The 15,821-nt window shown below is 40.1% G+C and overlaps 2 protein-coding genes across 3 annotated transcripts in view; both read right to left on the bottom strand.

Annotated features, from left to right (window-relative positions):
- The window catches only part of LOC129730458 (neuropeptide CCHamide-2 receptor-like), a 132,140-nt gene that overhangs the window by 81,309 nt on the left and 35,010 nt on the right, over positions 1–15,821 (bottom strand). The gene's annotated exons all lie outside the window — the stretch shown is intronic.
- Positions 15,036–15,821, bottom strand: LOC129729194 (uncharacterized). Its single transcript, XM_055687684.1, has one exon. The coding sequence runs from the start codon at positions 15,819–15,821 to the stop codon at positions 15,036–15,038; it is 786 nt and encodes a 261-aa protein (XP_055543659.1).

Genomic DNA, 15,821 nt, shown 5'->3' with positions numbered 1-15,821 from the left:
ATTCGTCTGATATAAAGACAGTTGAGGAATTACGTAAAAAACCTGTTTTCTATTTAAAAGCAGATAAGGGGAACAAAACCGTCATCATGGACAAGTCTGACTATGATGAACAAATAACCCACAAAATTGATAAAGGTCCATATTGGCAACTGCGGCTTAATCCTCTTGCTGATATGGTAAAACGTGTCGAAAATACAATAAAAGAATGCAAACCCGTTCTGGGTAATGCGTTACAAAATCTTCGTGTTTCAAATCCAGTTCTTCCAAGAATAAAGGGTCTCCCCAAAATTCACAAACCTGGAAATGAAATAAGAGAAATTATCTCAGCGGTAGGGGCTCCCACACAAAAATTGGCTAAATGGCTGGTAAAAAAATTTCAAGCCATGCCCAAGAAATTTCCAAGTCGATCAGTAAAGAGCACCGGAGATTTCGTTGAAAATTTAAGATCCTCGGGTAACATCCAATCTGATGAGATAATGGTTTCATTTGACGTTACGGCCTTATTTCCTAGCGTTCCAGTGAATGAAACCTTAAACCTTTTAGAGGACTGGCTTCTTTCCCAATATTTTGATAATACTTGGAAAAAGAAAGTTGACAGTTTGTTGAAACTTTCACGCCTTTGCATGAAAGAAAACTACTTCACATTTCGTGGTAAATTTTACAAACAGACTAAAGGGGCACCAATGGGGAATCCTCTTTCTCCCTTTCTATGTGAGCTCTTCATTACAAATATAGAAAGTACATTAGAGAAGAGGAACATCTTACCAATTCGATGGTGGAGGTATGTGGATGATATTTTTTGTATTTTGAAAAGGGCGAATCTTGAAACTTTTTTCATATCCCTTAATAATACCCATAAAAATATAAACTTCACAATTGAAAAAGAACTTAACAACAGACTTCCTTTCTTGGACATCGTTGTAGTCAGAAAGTCTACGGACTTGGAATTTGAAATTTATCGGAAACCCACGAATACAAAACGGGTAATACCTAACACTTCAAACCATCCCTTCCAGCTTAAAATGGCATCCTTCCATCATATGATCCACCGCATGGAAACTTTACCTCTAAGTGAAGTAGCCAAGCAAAAGGAACTGGAATATATTTTCGAAATTGCTAAACTTAATGGCTACAATGAAAGTATCATTCAAGCCATTGTTGATAAAAAGAAGCGTGCTCAAATTCGGAAATCTTTTACAACATTCACCCCAATAACAGAAGATCTGAAAAGGATAGCCGTTGAATATGACGCTAACTTGACACGCCCACTTCGTTCAAAATTTAGAAAATTTGGGATGGATATTGTCTACACTAGTAGAAATACCCAACTCAAAACAAAATTGGGGTCTACCAAAGACCCTATTTGATACCCTGAACAAAGCTGGAATTTATAAAATTGCATGCAGTCACTGTGACATGGTTTACATTGGACAAACTAAACGTAACCTAGGGATACGTTTCGAAGAACATTTCGCAGAAGTGACAAAAGCAAGGAAAGTTTCAAAAAATGCCCCACCATATCTTTTCAAATCAAAAGTTGCTGAACATATTTTTGACGAGGAACATCCACTAACTTCGGATAACATTCACCTCCACCGCCCCCGTTAATAATTTATGGAAATTAGACGTAGCTGAAAGTTTAGAAATTTATAAACAACACTCATGCACGCTTCTCAATAAAGACGCAGGTAATCACCCCTCATGGCTATTCAATCTGCTTCTCAAAAACCCCAGGTACGGTAAACAATCGACCGCATAATTCCCTACCTAACTCCAATTAAGGGTGCTAAATTTTCATTTTACCTACTACAAATAAAAACCAGGATTTACGCTTTGCTCTTTACCAGTCCACATAAGCACTGAGGAAGACTGTACGTCACAGTCGAAATATATATTTGCGGACTGAATTTCAATATTTATTTCAAAAAAAAAATTAGTAGAGTATAACGGAAACCGATAACTATTTCTTTGATTTCTCAATCACTCTGCTAAGACGCTCGTTATAGATTTTCTAAATTTTTCATAATTCATCAGTTAAGTAGTTTCTGAGATAATGAAGTTTCGGTAGTTTCTGAGATAATGAAGTTTCGTGATTTTCACATTTCGACATATTACAGACAAAGTTACAGTCCGATTATAGTTAAATTCAATAGGGTGTTATAGGCAGCTAGACCTCTCATTTGACACTAATTTAATGAAAATCGGCTCAGCCATCTCTGAGAAAAGTGAGTGAGTCCAAGTAGTCTTCGGAATATGTTCCTTTTCATAGCTGGATTTCACATTTTTAAACATAACAGGCAAAATAATAGTCCGATTGCAAAACAAATCAATAGGGTCTTATGGGGCAACTAGACCTTCCATTTGACACTGATTTAATGAAAATCGGTTCAGCCATCTCTGAGAAACATGAGTGAGATTAAACAGTCTTCAGAACACGTTTCTTTTCATAACTTTTGAGCCACATGTTCAATCTTCATAAAATTCAAAAGTTAAGGGTTCTTAAGGTAGCCCGTTCATTTGAAATTTATTTTGTTCAAATCGGTTGTGTAGTTTTTGAGATAATGATGTTTCATGATTTTTACACTTTGATACATAACCTCTAAACTAAAAATCCGATTACAATAAAATTCAATAGGGTCTTATGGGACAACAAAAAGGCAAAACATAAAAAAATCGGTTTTGTTATCAAATGGTACATGAACCTTATGTCTTCAATAGGGTTTGCAATACCAGGATCGATTTCCCGGGAAATACCGAGTCCCGGGAACAGAAATATTGATGCTCGGAATTTTCAAATTTCTAGGACTCATTATAGTTACCCTATCAAAACGTCAAACTGACGTCATCAAACTGCATAGCAGCAGTAATATTTAGCCGTTTAGTTATTCACTACACCATCCACCTGACCCGTGTCATCATCTGAATCAAACGAGTGCAAGCGAGAGGGAACAAATTTCCTAGTGTAAAGTATTCATACACTAAACATATAAAAGGCGACTTTAATGTATATATAACTAGCTGATTTCCGGCCCGCGTTACTGCGCCATCAAGTTTACAACCGCATATCTCTCAAATATACACAATATCAAACAAATATTAATATTACCATATACACTAAAGTCGCTTTTTACGCGGGGTATACGTGCCGCGTAAATTCCGGAATCCGCGTAAAAAAAAACCGCGTAATTTCCGGAATCCGCGTAAAAAAAGCCGCGTAAAAAACCGCGTAAAAAGCGACCTTAGTGTGTATAAAAGACTGTATGTATTCTGCCGGAAAATTTGTTTTCCTGAATTATGTTTGTACAATGTTCCAATTCCTTATGAAATTCTAACGAATACATTTGAGAAAAAAGCAATAGGTAAAAATGTTAGAAACCTGAAGAAACGTTCTGATACTAAATTCATTATTTTGGCTAGGAATAGCTGAAGTATTGTGCTAATCTTCAGTCAAGCAACGCGTGCAAAAGGACCCAGGTGCCAAACGTAAACAATTTAAAATCTGTTATTTCGATTTTAAATAATTTGTGAAGTGTATTTGTTTTGCAAATAAAAAGGATATCCATCCATTCTGATAACTACCACAATATAATGCTGTTTTTTATATTACTTACATTAATGCATTTGAGAATGATCACCAAGAATAAATTCGAAGCCAACTTCTCACTCCAAAAACAAATAAAATAACTCTCTAGCAATTGTGTGGTGGCACTGCAAAGCTTTAAAATTTCATCTGTGGTCGATTTCCGACCTTTGGATATCTTTGCGGTTTGGAATGATTCATATTAGGTGGTAATTGACCATTTCTGGCTGTTCTTCAGAAACTGGAAGTTGCTACCTTGGATTTAAGGAATGGGACCGGTTTCTGGACCCTGAACATCATTTTGATTTTAGAAATAACCATCCTGTTTGGTATTTGGTCATTTTTGGGTATATTCCAACAACTGGAAGCATCTTGGAATTCAAAATGGGATTTGGATTTGATTCCGTGTATCATATTGATTACGGAAATACCCATATTGGGTGGTATTTGACCTTTTCCGGGAACCGAAAATCGTCATATTGGATTTTCAAATGGTGTCTGGATTTGATTTCCGGTTTCTGAGCAAATTTTTGATCTCCAAAACACCGATATTTAGTGGTGTTTGACCATTTAAGGCTGTTTTCCGAGAGCAAACATCTAAATTCATTCTCTGGTATCCGGGCATCATCTCGATTCCGAAATTAATATTCTTGGTGTTTTTTCATAAAAAAGTGGCCGGAAATTGCCACTTCGGATTAAAAAATGGCGTCAGGGGTAGATATTTGGCCTATGTGCATAATCTCGATTACGGAAAAAGCAATTTTGGGTGGTATTTGGTGATTTTTGGAAACCGGAAGCCACCATTTTGGATTTCGAAACGGCATCTTGAGTCGATTTCAGATCTCTTGGCATCATTGCGATTTAAGAGATATCCATATTGGGTGGTGTTCGGTTATAACAGGTTGTTTTTCGGAAACTGGAAGTCGTCATGTTGGATTTAAAACTTATCTGTGAATTCGGATCTCGGCCGATAGCCATCGATTTCGATTTTCAATATAACCATACAATTTAGTATTTGGTCATTTTCGGGAACTGAAAGTCGTCATCTTGTATTTCATCCCGGTTCTGTGATGACTATTTTTGGTTGTTTTCCAGCAACCGGAAGTTGATGCTTCGCATTTCAAAATGGCGTCTTGGGTCGATATTTGGTCATTTTCGGAAACCGGAAGTCTTGGATTTCAAAAAAATGTCTAAAGTTGAGTTTAGGTCTCTGGGCATTATCTCGATTCCTAAAATACCCATATTGGGTGGTATTCGGTCATTTCAGGCTGCTTGATGGAAACCGGAAATTGCCATTTTGGATTTCAAAAATAGTGTCCAAACTCGATTTTCGGCCTCTGTGTTTCATTTTGGATTCCAAAATAACTATTATCGGTGGTATTCGATAATTTTCTGAAACCGGAAATCGCCATTTTGGATTTCAAAATGGCGTCTAGATTTGATCTCCGGTCCCAGAAATATTTATATTGGTTGGTATTGAATTATTTAAGAATGTTTTCCAGTAACCGGAGAAAGTCACCTTGATATCTTGGGTTGATTTCCCGTCTCTCGATAAAACCTCGGTTCCGAAAATACCCATATTGGTCTTCTTTTCAGTTCTAATTGGTCGAAATTTGAGCATGAGCATGTCCCGACACTTTTCAATAGTTCAATAGTTCTTGTCATAACATTACAAATTTGCCGCGTGTTGATGGAGGCGTAACTAATTTCCCAATCGATTGTTGCAAAAACAAAGGAAATCCGATGGAAACCAATATCATGAAAACACCCTTTAGGCTTGAAATCCCTTACAATTAAATTGAATTGATTATAGAAATTAACGATCTCTACTTCGCAATACGAACAACGCTTCCTTTCCGCTATCCCTTGCACACGCTAGTGGAATAAAGTGACACCATAATATCATAGAAACATTTCCGATACGTAAAAACTCCTAGATACAAATTTTCAAGACGAACTATTAGACGGTTCAAAAATAATGAAGGTCATCGTAGCTCTACCTCCCTTTAACTACGCTTATGAGATAGATATAATTTGAAGTAATTGAGATATAACCGCTGCTATACGATACGATATGCTATACGCTATACGAAAATCAATGTTATAGAATCATACCTACTTATCGAAATTGGCACGGTAATTGAGTTAGGTGGCTCCCCTCTTGCCACGCTAATGGAATATACAAAATTCAAAGTCGTTGAGATACATCAGCTACTATAGATTCTATATAACGAATTTAATGCTGATCGGTACAACAGTATAAAAATCATCAAAGGTTTACATTGTTCACTCATCCTTGCAATGTCTCTGAGATACACGAAGGTCTAACATGACACAGGCAAGACTTCTACATCTCAGACACAAAAACATTCTTGATATAAATTTGCACGGTTATCGGGGAGGAAATTTTTAGTTCATGAACCACAAATTCACCCCCCCCCCCCCCCTCTTGCCTACGCTTATGAGATAGAGCAAAACTAATATTTTAGGATTACTCTCCGTCCTTGAAAACCCTTATGTACAAATTTTCACGGTAATCGGTCCAGTAGTTTATGAGTCTATAGGGAACAGACAGACAGACAGAAAGACAGACTTTCGCATTTATAGAAATAAACTAGAAAAAATAATTCAATTTTTGTCGGTTCTGAGTATAGTGTTTTTTTTTTTGTTATTTCCAAAATTATACTTCAAACATTGGCCCTGACGACTCTGTTAATATTGGTTTGGTTTTGACTTGCGAAAGTGAAGGAAGGGAATATTTTTGCTTTTTTTTTTCTTCATCTATAGTTTATTTGACACGGCACAAATACAATTCAATGTTTAACGGCGCCAATTATATCTGGTAGCTTACTTTCTAAAGTATCTTAATAACTAAAAGCAAATTTTTTATCCTCGCTGCCGACTACGAGCTGAAACTAAATCTAACTTAAAGCTAGAATATTTTGCATTAAAAGCACAGGTTTGCTGTTTGATGGTTTTCATTGCCATAGGTAAGCAGCATATTAAATTTGTTCCGCTGCTGGGCCAAGATATTACGGACTGGCATATTGGGTTGTTTCCATCGGGCCTTGAGAGTTTCGTGCGGGTCTGATTGCTGTTTCCGGATCCGGGGTCTTAACGTGTTCTTGTCGTTTGGTTGGATGTAGGCGGAAGGGGATAGGACTAAACTGGGGCGTGGATGGATTTCAGGAAAACGTATACAAGGGACATGTAGGATAGGTCACGGCTCGCCAAGACATCACGAACAGGAACAGCCGGCTGTCTACCTTCGGCCTGCAGGGAAGCTATTAATCTAGACCTGGCGTCACGGTGTACAGGGCATGACCAAACAACGTGCTCTATGTCGTGATAACCTTCACCACAGGCACAGATACCACTCTCCCCGAGCCCAACACGACGGAGATGCGCGTCAAATCTATAGTGATTGGACATAAGCCGGGACATCACGCAAATGAAATCCCGACCTACATCCAACCCCTTGAACCACGGGTTCGTCGATACCTTGGGGATTATGGAATGTAACCACCTTCCCAGTTCCCCCTTGGTCCAAGAATTTTGCCAACTGATGATCGTATTCTGACGTACAAATGCGAAAAATTCATTAAAGGCAATTGGTCTTACATAAATATCACCGTTTGTTGCGCCCACCTTAGCCAAAGAGTCCGCTTTCTCATTGCCCGGTATCGAGCTGTGAGAAGGGACCCACGCTAAGGTAATCTGAAACGATTTTTCGGATAAAGCACTCAGATGTTCCCGTATTTTCCCCAGGAAATACGGAGAGTGCTTAACATCTTTCATCGATCGGAGAGCCTCAATGGAACTGAGACTGTCCGTAAAGATGAAATAATGGTCCGTGGGCATTTTTTCGATAATCCCTAGGGTGTACTGAATTGCAGCTAATTCTGCGACGTAAACAGAAGCAGGATTATCGAGCTTATGGGAGACGGTTAAATTGTTATTGAAGATACCGAAGCCAGTGGACCCATCAAGAAGTGATCCGTCAGTGTAGTCCATATTGTCGCAGTTGATGTTTCGATATTTATTGGAAAAAATTGTAGGGATCTGCTGCACGCGTAAATGATCCGGGACTCCACGAGTTTCTTCTATCATGGATGTATCGAAAAACACAGTAGAATCAGAAGTATTTGATAAGTCGACACGATTTGGAATATTCGAAGAAGGGTTAATATTTTGGGACATGTGATTGAAATACAATGTCATAAAACGGGTTTGAGAATTAAGTTCGATTAACCTTTCAAAATTTTCAATCACGGGACGGTTCAAGACCTCACATTTGATTAGAATACGAGAAGACAGGCTCCAGAAGCGGGTTTTCAATGGTAGTACTCCAGCTAAGATCTCCAAACTCATCGTATGGGTCGATTGCATGCAACCCAAGGCGATACGCAAACAACGATATTGTATTCGCTCCAGTTTGATCAAATGTGTGTTTGCTGCGGAGCGGAAGCAGAAACACCCGTACTCAATGACAGACAGTATCGTTGTTTGGTAAAGCCTTATAAGGTCTCCTGGGTGGGCTCCCCACCATTGTCCGGTTATTGTACGAAGAAAATTCACTCTTTGTTGACATTTTTTCATCAGATACCTCACGTGACAACCCCAGGTGCTTTTAGAGTCGAACCAGACACCAAGATATTTGTGCACCAAAACCTGAGAAATCGTTTCACCCATTAATTGTGTTTTAAGCTGAGCAGGTTCATGCTTCCTAGAAAAAACTACTATCTCAGTCTTCTCCGGAGAGAATTCGATACCTAGCTGTAAAGCCCAAGCAGACAAATTGTCCAAGGTATCTTGCAATGGTCCTTGCAAATCGGCAGCTTTGGCTCCTGTAACAGAGATTACACTGTCGTTTGCAAGTTGTCTTATCGTGCATGAATTTGCCAGACATTCGTCGATGTCATTTACATAAAAGTTGTAAAGAAGGGGGCTTAAACATTAGCCCTGGGGAAGACCCATGTAGCTAATGCGAAAAGTTGCCAAATCGCCGTGCGTAAAATGCATGTGCTTTTCGGACAACAAATTGTGCAAAAAATTGTTCAAAATTGGAGAAAATCCTTGTCGGTGAAGTTTACCCGAAAGAATGTCAATAGAAACGGAATCAAAAGCCCCCTTAATGTCCAAGAACGCAGACGCCATTTGTTCTTTGCGAGCATACGCCAGCTGAATATCTGTTGAAAGCAACGCAAGACAATCATTCGTCCCTTTGGCACGGCGGCAGCCAAATTGAGTATCTGAAAGCAGACCATTTGATTCGACCCAATGGTTCAAACAACGGAGTATCATTTTTTCCATCGATTTCCGGATACAGGATAGCATTGCAATCGGCCTATAAGAGTTGTGATCAGAAGCTGGTTTCCCTGGTTTTTGGATGGCGATCACTTTCACTTGCCTCCAATCCTGCGGTACAATGTTTTGCTCCAGGAACTTATTGAACAAGTTCAACGAGCCCCTCTTGGCATTGCCGGGTAGATTCTTCAACAAGTTGAATTCGATTCTATCTAACCCAGGCGCGTTATTGTTACAGGACAGGAGAGCAACTGAAAATTCTGCCATCGTAAAAGGTGATTCTATCGCGTCGTGGCCCGGAGACGCATCGCGAACAATGTTTTGCTCAGGAACAGAGTCCGGACATACTTTCCTGGCAAAATCGAATATCCACCGACTTGAAGACTCCTCGCTTTCGTTGACCGTTACGCGATTCCGCATTCTTCGGGCTGTGTTCCAAAGAGTGCTCATCGATGTCTCCCTCGACGTCTCGTTCACGAACCGACGCCAATATCCGCGTTTCTTTGCTTTAGCCAAACTTTTAAGCTTGGTATTAAGCTCCGAATACCGTAAATAGTCGCCAGGTATACCTCCCTTCTGATAGGCCTTAAACGCGTCGGATCTTTGCGTGTAGACATCGGAGCACTCTTGGTCCCACCACGGAGTGGGAGGCCGTTCTTTGATCGTTACGCCGGGATATTTCTTCGTTTGGGCTTGCAACGCGGCGTCGAGAATCAAGCCCGCGAGGAGGTTGTATTCTTCAAGTGGTGGATGATGTTGAATCGACTCGACCGCTTTTGAAATCATTTCCTTGTGTAACTTCCAATCGACATTCCGTGTGAGGTCATACGGAATGTCAATTGGTCGCATGCGAGTCGACCCGTTATTAATTGAAATAAGAATAGGCAAATGGTCGCTACCGTGAGGATCAAGGATTACCTTCCATGTGCAATCCAACCGTAGCGACGTCGAACATAAGGATAGATCCAAAGCGCTTGGGCGCGCTGGAGGTTTCGGGATACGTGTCATTTCACCGTTGTTTAAAATAGTCATGTCGAAGTCATCGCAAAGGTTATAGATTAAAGAGGAGCGGTTATCATTGTAAGGGGAACCCCAAACCACACCATGAGAGTTGAAGTCTCCCAAAATCAAACGTGGCGAGGGAAGAAGTTCTATTAAATCAAAGAGCAGCCGTTGCCCAACCTGTGCTCTGGGAGGAATATATATTGAGGCAATACAAAGCTCTTTACCTTGTATTGTCATTTGACATGCGACAACTTCGATGACTGGAATCGAGGGGAGGTTAATACGATAGAAAGAATAGCACTTTTTAATCCCTAAAAGTACTCCTCCATATGGGGTGTCTCGATCAAGGCGAATAATATTAAAATCATGGAAGTTGAGATCAACATTTGAAGTAAGCCAAGTTTCACAAAGGGAAAATGCATCGCATTTGTTTTTATTTGTCAAAACTTTAAACGAATCAATTTTTGGTAAAATACTTCTACAATTCCACTGTAAGACAGAGATAGAATCCTTCATATACGCAGTTGAATTAGGCATCGAAGGATACAATCGCTGCAAGGAGGGGCCATTGGGCAGTCAACTGCTTCAAAAATGATCTAACTGTTGGGAGGAATGCTGTAAGAAAAATTTTAATTGGATCGGGTATATTAAAATTTTCAAAAATCCAGTCCACAATGTCAAAAAATTTCACTAATCCAGAGTTTGTTTCATCAACTGGATGTGCAAAAGGAACAACTGGGGTTTTAGATGTTCCTGGCAGTGCTGGGAACTCCTTCTGGGACTTTAAATTTGCAAGCCCAGGAGGAGTTTGCTTCGGTTTTTCCGCAGCACTGTTTGGTTTGTTCGTACTTTTCATTACACTTTGGGAAATCTTAGGACCTTTACGGGGAAGTTTAGGAGAAGAAACATTTTTCCTCTTCCTAGACTCCCCAGGATTGGCATAAGATGTTCCCGCTGATGAATCGTCAGAATCGGTTTCATCGGAGGGCAACAGATCAAAGGGGTTATGGTAGAAGTGGTCACGGTCTTCTTCAGCATCTCAGCGTAAGAACGCTTTGAACGCTCCTTAAGTGACCGCTTGATTTTATCTCTGCGCTGCATGTACACCGGGCATGTGGAGAGCTCATGCTGGTTTTCCCCACAGTGAATACATTTTTCAGCATTAACACTGCAAGAATCTTCCGCATGAGTCTCCCCACACTTGCTACATCGTGCCTTATTGCAGCAGTAGGCGGCTGTGTGGCCTAACTGCTTGCAATTGGTGCAATTCATAACACGGGGTACATACAATCGCACAGGCAGACGAACCCGGTCGATCGAGACGTGGCTAGGGAGTGCAGATCCGGCAAACGTAACGCGAAACGAGTCTGACGGAGTGTAAACATTTTTACCGCCGACGAGAGACATGGACCGCAATTGCTTCCAATCCAAAATCTTCGCCTGTGTTTCGGTATTTTTGAAGCAACCGGTTGCGCTTTTTAGGATACACTCGACAGACAGACTCGAATCGGTTATGACACCGTCGATCTCCACGTCTCGTGCGGGTATGTAAACGCGATACTCGCGTGTGAAGAGCTCAGAGCAAGCGATAGCATTGGCCTGTGCCAGATCACTGACCACGACACGGAGCTTGTTAGGTCGGACCTTGGAAATTTCGGTCACGGCCTTGTACCCCTTCGTCAGGTCTTTTGAAATTTGCAGTATGTTTAATCGCTTTGAATTCACTTCTGCCTTTGGACGAAAATAAACAGTATAGCTGCCCTGTTGAGATCCGTCCGGGTAAAGCCTGGGACGAGGGGGGACTGGAGAATGAACAGGGGAGGGGGTAACAGAAGGGTCAGGGGGCTCGGGGATGGTGGCACGGGAGGCGAGGGATCTATATCCATCGCGCTAAATGTAGCGCACTAGCGAACTAGCGCCGACAAGAACACGTACCTCGTTACTTCTTCCTTCCAGCAGTGGTTGTCCGATCGTTCGAAGCTGCACCCAAAGCAGCCAGCAGCACCAGTACAGCAGCACCAATACAGCCACCAGCAGTGAGCCGGGTGTGAGATCACTCTGCACAGCGACACGGACTCGACTGTCAACTGATGGCCTTGAATAATACACTCTTTTGTTTGGCTATTCGTACACACGGACCGGATTGTAATAGAACAACCACTTTGCACGTCCGTTTCTGTCGAGTGTTCGACGCGGAATGAATTTTTGCTTTTGTTTTCACACATAAATTAACAATTGCATATGAGAACTCGCGTAGGTGCGAACTGCCTTAAAAATCTCTTTTACTTGTGTCAGGGCCAATTGGGAACAACAAACAAAAGCTGTGGCGTAAAAAAAAAGGGTCAGGAGAGGGCGATACCCTCTTCCTAACTCTTGACATTAGCGCAAAATGTTAGTGGTTTGATTCAATGGCCTATCCTTTTGCCTAACATTTTCCAAAAATTATCCTCATTTTAGTCTTTCGTTATAAAAAAATATGATTTATTTCGGGTTTTTTCAAGTGAGCAAGATCGCGCCAAATCACCGATGGTCGGATATCGACCATTTTTGATTTGAATGAAACTTTGCACACGTATTTGGCTTAGCAAACTGAGCATTTTTCTCAGATGCAGAGATATTTAACACCCATGAGTTATATTCTAAAAGGGCGTATGCCTTTTGTCATAGGTTTTATTCGAAGCATTGTAGCCCAGAAACCGTTGGTTGTATAAAAAACTGTCTGAGAATGAGTTGTAGGGAATTACAAATGCACCAGAAAAAAAATACACCGTACAAAAAAAATTTTTTTGACCAAAAAAAATTAAAAATAAACATTAAATTTCAATTTAAAAAAAAAGAGTTGAACTTTTTTTTTTCAAGAAACTTGACGTTAATACGCAACTTTTTAAAAAAAGTCCAGAATGGAGAAATGAAAAATAATTTTTTTATGGTAGATTAATTTTTTTATGAAAATTCTAATTCAAACATTTTTCAAAATATTTGTATTCTGATGATTTTATAAGATGCAGAGAGTCATTTTGGATCAAAAAGCTCTTGGTAGTAAACATTCAAAAGGCATCGGTTTTCGAGTTATTTTGAATTTAAGCTCGAAAAATTATTTATATTTCGGAAAATACACGTTTTGCTTAATTTGTCCATGGTTCTCCAGCAAAAACCATACGTCCATTGGAATGCTTGATCAAAAATATACAATTCATTCTTTGACAACAAAACGATTGGATAAATAACTCAAGCGCTAAACCTTAGCCTACCTACACGTTCCCCCTTGCCGAATGTTTTATAAAAAATATGTTTGTCGTGCAACACTACCTACTTGTTTACTAATAATTACTGTTTGTAAAGTACGCAACCAATAACTACTGGGTTACCTATAATATCTGTTTCCGTATATAAATACGATTGCACTACTCCAGATGTGTTAGTAACAGTTTGCATTTTGTGAAGATGAATAAAGTGAAAATGGTATACACCAAGCCCAAATGCTGTAAACCCTTTCCTGATCATCGGTGCTCATCAAGCTTACGCAAATTAAACGAAAACGTTATTGCAACATTCAAAATATTGAACAGTCAAGCTCATTTTAATAAGTCTTTATCAATTTGTGATTCGTGTAGTTATTGGAATGATAGTCAAGCCACCATTCATCCCTTTGTTGTTTACTATTCAGAATCTGGAACACTTAAGAATATCAGCTTCATCATAATATCGGAAGTACTCCATCATGATACTGTTGCGGTTCAGGTGTTCATTGCCAAATTAATGAGTTTTTTGAAAACAACAATAGAGTTGAAAAAAGCGATATTAATGTCTGATGGAGCTGCCTCACAATATAAAAATAGAAAAAACTTTGCAAGTCTTTGCAAGTTCAAAACAAAGTATAACGTCGATGCAGAGTGGCATTTTTTGCGACTTCTCATGGTAAAGGCCCATGCGATGCAATTGGTGGCATATTAAAACGAATGGCAGGAAATGCAACTTTAGCTAAAGAACATGAACATCCCATTACAAGCGCAAAAGAATTGTATGATTGGTCTAATCAGAAAAGTAATAAAAATTCATCAAAAATGTCATTTAGTTGGGTATCATATGGAGAATATGAACAAGGAGTAACAGAATGGAACAATATTTTCAAAAAATCTATAATAATAGCTGCCACACAAACGTATTACTCTTTTGTTCCGATTTCAAAAAATAAGATACAAACGAAGCTGTTTTCAAAAGATGACGAATCATTTACTTATGATGTATATAAAATATAAGGTGAAACTAGTTCTGTAAAGTATCTGTGTCATAAAAAAATATGTTCCTAAGATAATAAAATTCGAAAATAAATATATGATTCTTATATATATTTATATCACTTAGAACATTTAACTCTTTTCTTGAGAACCGTTCGCCCAATCGTTTTGTTGTCAAAGAATGAATTGTATATTTTTGTTCAAGCATTCCAATAAACGTATGGTTTTTGCTGGAGAACCATGGACAAATTAAGAAAAACGTGTATGTTCGCACTGGAGGACAGCAATTGGGGAACTGAACTGACCGAGCGAAGCGGCAAGGCAAAATTTCACGAAGGAGGAAAATTCATTAACTCAATTAGTACTAAAAAGAACTGGGTGGGTTGCCTCCACTCTGGTCAGACGGTTGGAATAAAACTCCAATGCTCGCTATCGAACTTGTATTTTCCTGTTTCTCTCTGCTTCTATAATGATTTTCTGCTTCTTCTGCTTCTTCTACGATGTGAACAACTGGGTAATCAAAACAAAACTGATGACTTGAACGACGCGTCTGCTGCTTTTATAGCGTCGCGCTGGGGGCGGGGTTTGGCGGTCCTCGATGATTGGCTGTTCTTTGTTAACTGCTGAAAACGGCTGACTTGTTGTTGCTTATTGTTGCTACTTTCGGCGTGAGACGGAACATCCTCCCCCGGTTGAAGAACTCGACACTTTCTAATCCTCACCACGGGTTTCACTCGTTTTCGTCGATAGGTAGAACGGATACCTTGTTGATCGGGCGTCGATAGTGAGTACCATTGGAGAGACATCAACTGCTCGTACTAATCCATCATTCCCAGGATAAACTGCTTAAATACGACCAAGTTTCCAGTTGAGAGTCGGTTGATTTCGCTCATGGAGTAGAACGATCATACCAACTCTAACATTAGAGATCTCTCGTAGATTTTCCTCCGTGGCTGCAGGGTGTTCAAATAATCACGACTCCAAGCACGCCAAAAATGTTCACGAAGGAGCTGTAGATGTTGCCATCGTGTCAAACGGGATACCTTAACATTCTCTAAAGATGGTTCGGCAGGAGCAGTAAGCGGACGACCGATGAGGTAATGTGCTGGCGTAATCACTTGTGGATCTGCGGGGTCATTGGAGATTGCAAAAAAGGGTCGAGAGTTCATAACGGCCTCGATTTCAGTCAGAACAGTAGCCAGTTCTTCGAAGGTTAACTTCACGTTGCCTGCGACACGCTTCAGATGAGTTTTACACGACTTAACGGCGGCCTCCCATAGGCCTCCAAATTCGGGCGCATCCGGTGGGATGAAATGCCACTCGATCTCACGACTACGACAAAACGATTTTATGGCCTCTTCAGTCTGCTGATTGCGAAACTGCTGGTACAACACGTGTAGTTCATGGTTGGCACCTCGGAAATTAGTGGCGTTATCCGAGTGCAATTCGTGAATCATACCTCGTCGAGCTATCAGTCGTCGAAGAGATGCTAAAAAGGCATCGGTGCTCAGGTCGGATACAGCTTCCAAGTGTACTGCTTTAGTTGACATACAAACAAAAACAGCCACGTATGATTTTACTATCGCAGGACGACGCGAACCTTGTCTAGTCCAAAAGGGACCGGCGTAGTCAACACCAGTTACAGAAAATGGAGGTGAAGGAACAACTCTTGATACCGGCAGGTTACCCAT

Source organism: Wyeomyia smithii, chromosome 3 (genome assembly GCF_029784165.1).
Source record: "Wyeomyia smithii strain HCP4-BCI-WySm-NY-G18 chromosome 3, ASM2978416v1, whole genome shotgun sequence".
In the NCBI taxonomy this organism is placed as follows: domain Eukaryota; kingdom Metazoa; phylum Arthropoda; class Insecta; order Diptera; family Culicidae; genus Wyeomyia; species Wyeomyia smithii.
This window is presented reverse-complemented; position numbering and strand designations above follow the sequence as displayed.

Coding starts and splice junctions, on each gene's coding strand:
- LOC129729194 (XM_055687684.1), bottom strand. CDS start 15,821: ATGGGTAACCTGCCGGTATCAAGAGTTGTTCCTTCACCTCCATTTTCT.